This window comes from Fukomys damarensis, unplaced genomic scaffold (genome assembly GCF_012274545.1).
Source record: "Fukomys damarensis isolate Sample0158 unplaced genomic scaffold, DMR_v1.0_HiC HiC_scaffold_7, whole genome shotgun sequence".
NCBI classification, from domain to species: Eukaryota; Metazoa; Chordata; class Mammalia; order Rodentia; family Bathyergidae; genus Fukomys; species Fukomys damarensis.
The window spans coordinates 25712055-25718587 of record NW_022900919.1 but is presented as its reverse complement, the minus strand read 5'-3'; the positions used below and the strand labels follow the sequence as shown (position 1 = coordinate 25718587).

At 47.1% G+C, this 6533-nt stretch overlaps 1 protein-coding gene across 1 annotated transcript in view; it reads right to left on the bottom strand.

The window, feature by feature from the left end:
* Napb (NSF attachment protein beta) overlaps positions 1–303 on the bottom strand; it is a 34664-nt gene extending 34361 nt beyond the window's left edge. Inside the window, exon 1 of the mRNA XM_010608238.2 lies at positions 89–303. Coding sequence (XP_010606540.1) covers positions 89–186 — 98 coding nt within the window. The 5' untranslated portion in view covers positions 187–303. The remainder of the gene's footprint in view (positions 1–88) is intronic.
* Positions 304–6533: the final 6230 nt, after the last annotated feature.

The following is a 6533-nucleotide window of genomic DNA, read 5'->3' as shown; positions in this document are numbered from 1 at the left end:
GTAATGGGGCGGGGCTCAGAAAGGTCTCTCGAGAGCGGCGGGCGCCGGACTCTGCGGGAACCCCCAGGGTACGCACACCGGCGCTCACCCGAACAGCCCTCGGAGGAAGGAATGCGAGGCCTTGACTCGCTTCTCAGCCTCCGCCATCAGCTGCACCGCCTCTCGTTCCTTCCCAGCGTTGTCCATGTCGCCTGCCGCCGCCACAGACTTCTAAACTGGATAGCTACGCGTCCAGCACTCTTCGCCCGGTTCTAGCGAGCGGGGTGCGGCGCGCAGGCGCTCGGCCGGGCTCGAGGGTTGCTTGCGCAGGCGCAGCGCGGAACCTACTGGGACTTGTAGTCCATTGCTACCACAGCCCTGCAGGGTTGAGTGGACGGGAAGAGTGAACGCGGCGCAGGCCCTGCTGGGACGTGTAGTTCGCCGCTCTATTTGACGGCTGAGCAATGGTTAGGGACACTAGCTCAGCGAGGCCGCTGGGCAGAGCCTTGCGGGGCGGGACCAGCACCTCTGGAGGCGCTGCCCTGTGTCGTGGTCCGACTCTACTGTGCGGATTGGAAAACGTTCCGTGGCTTCCAGTAAAGATTAACTAAACTCAGCAGCTTCAGGAACCAATGATGGACCCGACGACCAGCGGTCGGGGGATGGGCGATCCGCTTGCGCTCCCTTCCTTCAGAAGATCCAAGCCGCCGGCGACGGCAGTCTCCTCAACCACGTGACGCCCACCCCCGTCTCTACGAAAGGAGCAACAACTGGCAGGAAGAACTATTTTCATCTCCATCTCTTAGACGTCTGTGAATGCATCGTCCTCCCCATATAAACTCAGGATTGTTTCTAAATTCCCCCCAAACTGCATCTCTCTCAGGTCTCGCTTCCTTGGTTACAAATGAGTTGTACATTGATTCCCATCACCGCCAAAAGAAAACAGAAGGGAACTAGAAATTAGTTGCTTTTATTCAGAATCCACTCTTTATGTTGACTGAATTCTACTAAATGGAGGCAAGCCTTCGAACTTTCTTGTCCTTTACGTAATGCTGGCCGCAGAGCTAAACCTCCTGGGACAAAATTCTTGTCTGCCAGGAAGCTTTCTAATCTCTTAAAAGAAGTATCCATAGATAGAGGCTGTCTTGTGCCAATGAGTTCCAGGCCAGTCCCAGAAGAGTTCTTTCTAGACTGCTTATGCTTGGCATGCTAAGGCAGAGGTGCTGGGGCAGTGGGAGAATCACTGCCAAGTGAGGATTTATGGCAGTCTTGCACTGTTAATAAATACCTGCGGGCACAGACAAGCAAAACGCGCCAAAGTAAATGCAGCCTGTCTTTAGCGAGAAAGGCTGAAGGGGCCAACATCCTAGAAAGATGCGTGCATCGTGGAGTTCAGATAGTGCAGGACACTGCAGGGGTGAAGGGGAACTCTCAGTTCGCCTGCAGGGCTTACCTACAATTACTAGGTGTGTTTTTCTGACTTCAAAGAGTGATGTGGGTGTGCGTGCGTGTGTGTGTGTGTGTGTGTGTGTGTGTGGAGGGTCAGCAGTGTGGGGAAAGAAGAAGGCAGGAACTTGGAAGCGGCAGTAAATGTAGGCATGAAGGGAAAAACTCAGTCTACGGGAGTGGATGGAGTGGGCCAATTTAAAAGCTCCCAGTGTTTTAGGGTGCTGATCAGAGCAGCTCTCAGACCCGTTCAAGAAATGCACCTAGACCACTAGCTTTCATGGCAGGATCTAGAAAGTGTGCATTTTTGTAAGAACCCTCCACCCCTGTTCTAGAGCTCACAGTTCCAGATTAGCAAATCTGTGGTCAGCCAAAACAGAGCCAGAATGGTCGGCTCCCTAAACTAGAACTTGGGGTGGAGTGTGGCAAGGATGTGGCCCAACAGTTTGGGTTGTTTCTAGTTACTTACCTCATTCTCTTCTCTCACAGGAAAAGCTGGGAAGTCTTACTCCTCTCCTGTCCACACCAAAATGGAAGAAAACTTGAACCTTAGCTGCTACCTGGAGCAAGGTGTTCTTCTGGGGGCCACAGGAGAGGATGGAGGCTGAGGGACAAACCTCACAGAATGAGGACCAAATGGGGTGGGGGGACAGATGAGGAATCCTCAAAACAGAAGGGAAAAGAGAAAAGCCACCCCACTGTGGGCTAGGCAGGGTGGAAGCTGCTCTGGAGAAGTTCCAGATCACCACTGCTAAAGCTGTACTCACTAGGATGCAAACACTGGCATATATTGAATTTACATGGAAATGAAATAATATCAAGTAAAATGCAAAATCCTGTTTCTGTTACAGTAGACATAGCTGGTGGCTACCAGTTTGGACTGCACAGATTAGGATGTTTCTATCATTGCACAGGTCCAGACTGGCCTATATTCCCCTTATGTATCAGTCAGCTTTGCATTTCGATAATGGAATACCTGAGATAGTAACTTAAAGAGAAAGGATTATTTTCACTCACAGTTCTGGAAGTTCCAGTTCATGCCCAGGTGGCTGGTGGTTTGGGGCCTCTGGTGAGGATAGAGGGTCATGGGGAGAGCACACATCAGAGTGACTTGCATTCACCATGAGCCAAGTAGCAGAGAGCAACAGAGAGGGCTGGTGGGCCCACTGCCCCATCAAGGGCATGCCCCAGTAGCCCAGGGACCTCTCATGAGGCTCTGCTTCCCTCCAATAGAACCATGCTAGCTCACCAGCAAAGAGAGCAGCAGGTGAGGCATTAACTGTGAAACCTTAGCGGAAAGGAGGAGCTTGCCCTGACCAACGGAGGGCCTGCTGGCATCTCCTTAGTAGCAGATCTGGGGCCACATAGACACTAAGACTAAGTCAGCACACAGGGAGCTTGCCTGGAAGGGTTGTATTCACCTGCCAAAAGCTGGGTGAAAGTCATCAGAGGGCTCTTTCCCCAGAGTCAGAAGAGAACAAAAGGTAGATGAAGGGTCTTCACAGAAGAGGAGAGTGTGCCATTTACAGTGGGTTCACCTGTCATGATCCAGTCTCCAAATTTATGCACATGACTTTCCACACTGAAGAAAATGGAGGAGACTCACCCACATTTGGGAGGTGTTGGAACCCCTCTTGATGGGAGGGTCTCTGCAGATTCCCAGACAGTCCCGACCCTCGTCCTCTTGGGTCACACTGACCAACTTGAGGCCTGCTACCTGTGGCCCTAAGAGTGGTACAGAAACACCAGGCAAAGCTCCCTGGCTCACTGAGCTGAGTTGTCAGCAGGCAGGGCCCAGTGATGCCCCTCTGGAAGGTTCTTAATCCAAAGTCTCCATTCTTGACAGGAGGCTTTGCAACCTTAGGCACAGAATTTAACTTCTGTTCACAGCGATTCCTCTCATTTTCCTCATGGATTGCAAAGTCCAAGAATATTTGAATGGCATCATTAGATGTGTCTAATATTATTCAGAGGCTTTTCAAAACAGTAGTTTATATGTATGTATGTTTGTGTGCAGATGATATTTCACACTGTCAAAATTGATACAAATAACCCCAAATGCAGATTTTCAAATATAATTAAACATTTCTGCAAGAAATTATAAAATTTAGGCCAAAAAATTTAGAAAAGATAAAATTAAATATATATGCAAGTATCTGTTAGGGGAACCAATAAGTAGTAAATTAAAATAAGTACTGATAAAATACAATTTATTCATATTATCATCAGTGATACTTTTTATTGGTTGGCACAAAAGTCTACCAACAAGTTTTAAAATTAACTCAATACTTTACTTATGGAAAATGGGGTATAACAAAGATGACACGTTCACATGATATAATGTAAGACCTTTCTCATCTATGCTTAAAATAGGTCTTCTCAAAGCTATGGTTCTGAATAGAAGGAAAAAATGGAAACAAAGCTTTCCTATATAGGGAAGGGAGAGGGGGAATGGGATGAAATAAAATAAGAATTTTTTTAAAAAAGCTATGGTTCTGAGTTGCAGGCACATAAATGCTTAGAGGGAAAAACATTTCTCCATCCCCTTTGATTTCCTTTCACATTATTGTTATTGCTATTATTTTAGTTTTTAATGTTACATTCAAAAATATCATGAGAAAGATGTAGTCATCATAATTCTACATACCTAACAAAGCTGTTTTTATTTTTAAAACATGTTCCTCTCTAATTGTCATCCTCAAATTCACACACACACACACACACACACACACACACACATGTATTATCAAGGTACAGGCTTGGGGTAGTTTGTTTTGTTTTTTCTTGGTGTGGGGCTTAAGCCCAGGGGTACTCTACCTCTGAGCTACATCCCTGGCCCATTTTTTTTCCTTTTAATTTTGAGCAACTCTTTCTAAGTTGCTCATTTGTAACTCAAACTTGCTATCCTCTACCCTCAGCCTCCCTGAGTGCTGGGATTGCAGGCCTGCACCACTGTTTCCTCTTCTGTTGGTTTACATATACATTTTCTGTATGGCTGCAAATCTTTCTACTTGCATGTGTGTGTGTGTGTGTGTGTGTGTGTGTGTGTGTGTGTGTGTGTACTGGGGATTGAACTCAGGTCCTTGCACCTGTGAAGCAGGCATGCTGCCAATGAGCTAAATCCCTGGCTAAATCCCTGGCCTAAACCTTTATACTTCTAATCAAGGGCCACATAACAACTGCTGTTGTTTGGATCTGGAATAATAATACCACCACCACCACATGTCAGGGCCTCTTGTTAAAGACTTTATCTTAGTCACCTTCTCATGCCTGGGACAAAATACTCAATGTCCACAACTTAAAGGAGGAGGGGTTTATTTGGCTCATGGTTCCAGCAGGTTCAGTCCATGGTTAGCTGGTTTCAAGACAGAAATGGCTTGGTGGAAGGGCCTAGTGGAGGAAAGCTGCTAATTCCATGGAAACAGAGGGAGAGGAGCTGGGGACAAAAATACAACCTCCAGGTCACAGCCTCAGGGGTCCACCCTTCTGACCAGGCCCCATCTTTATCCAAACATGAGACTTTAAAGGCAACACTTTATATTTAAACCATAACAGGCTTATTTCGCAGCATGGCACTATTTAGTGGGGGTGGGGAGCACAAACTTTAAGAGATGTGGCTCAGTGGGAGATCTTAGATCTTTGAGATTAAGACCCCTTTGAAGAAGATATTGGGATCCCTCCCCTTCCAGTCTCTCTTTGCTTCCTGATTGCCAGAGGTGAGTAGTTCACTGTGGCTAGTCTACTAGTCACTTTCTACCGTGATGTACCTGACCATGGACCCAAAATCAACAAATGAATCTGCTCAATCGTGGGTTAAAACCTCAAAAATATGAGCCAAGATAAACCTTGTCTTTCTATGAGTTGACTGTCTTAAGTATTTTGCTGACCAACACAATGACAATCTGTCCAGTAGTAGAGCACATGTATACAGTGGTCCAGTTAAACTGTTTCACCCTGTTGTATGGTAGCCAATAGTGCAAGTAAGCACACATACCGTCAGTCTATGTAAGTACACTCTGTGATGTTCTCACAAGGACAAGATCACCTAGAATGTGATTTCTCAGAATGTGTCCCTGGTGTTAAACATCATACGTTAGTCAGTTTTCCTTTGCTACTACACAATGCCTGAGAAAATCAACTTAAAATAGGAAGGTGATTGGCAGTTGACTTGAGAGCTTTCAGCCCATGGTCACTTTGTCCCATATCATTGGGCCAGGATTGGCATAGTACATCATGGAGGAGCAGTGGTGGCAGAGGCCTGTTCAGCTCTTGGTAGCCAGAAAACAAGCAGCAAGGAAGGGTTCTGGGGCTCCAGGATGCCCTCGAAGGGCTCATCCCCAAGGATCTGACTTCCTCTTCTCCCCAGGTCCCACCTCTTGAAATTCCACCACCTCCCTGTAGCACCCTGGGCTCTGGTCTAAGCCTTGTTTAACACATAAGCATTGGAGGACATTTCAGATCCAGACTGTGACAGGACACCCAACAATGATTGTTAATTGCCAACAGTTGAGGGTATCATATTTCACACCATCCTTTCCTGCTTTGGCAAGTGTGAGTGATGTCAAGTTTGGCTCTTGTGGAAACACTTGTGTCTTTCCTGAGGAGCAAGAGAGTTTGCTCACAGCTGACCACAATGCCTGGCCTCCAGTAAGGTCAATGCTAGCAACCCTTCACAGCCAGGACAGCCTGCATCTCAGCAATGGGCTTTGGAAATACATCCAATCCCTACTACCCATGGGTTCCATGTGTGCAAATTCACTTACCTGCCAGATTTATTTTTAATCCCAGAAGCAACACCTGTGGCTCCTTTGCAGTCTGGCTTGGATACACAGGAGAGGAGGGAACTGTGAGGGTCCTGATGTCACCTTCCCAGCAGAGGTTCTGCCTGTCCCGGCTCACACTGTCCACAACATCCCTTTCACAGACTGTTTGGCACCCTGCTTCTGTGCTTTTGTGATTTTATGTTGGGGACTTTCCTGAGTCTCCAGCTTGTAAATGGAAGTTGTAGACTTCTTGGCCTTCATTGTTGTGCCAATCACTCACAATAAATAACTGCACACACACACACACACACACACACACACACACACACACACACACACACACAC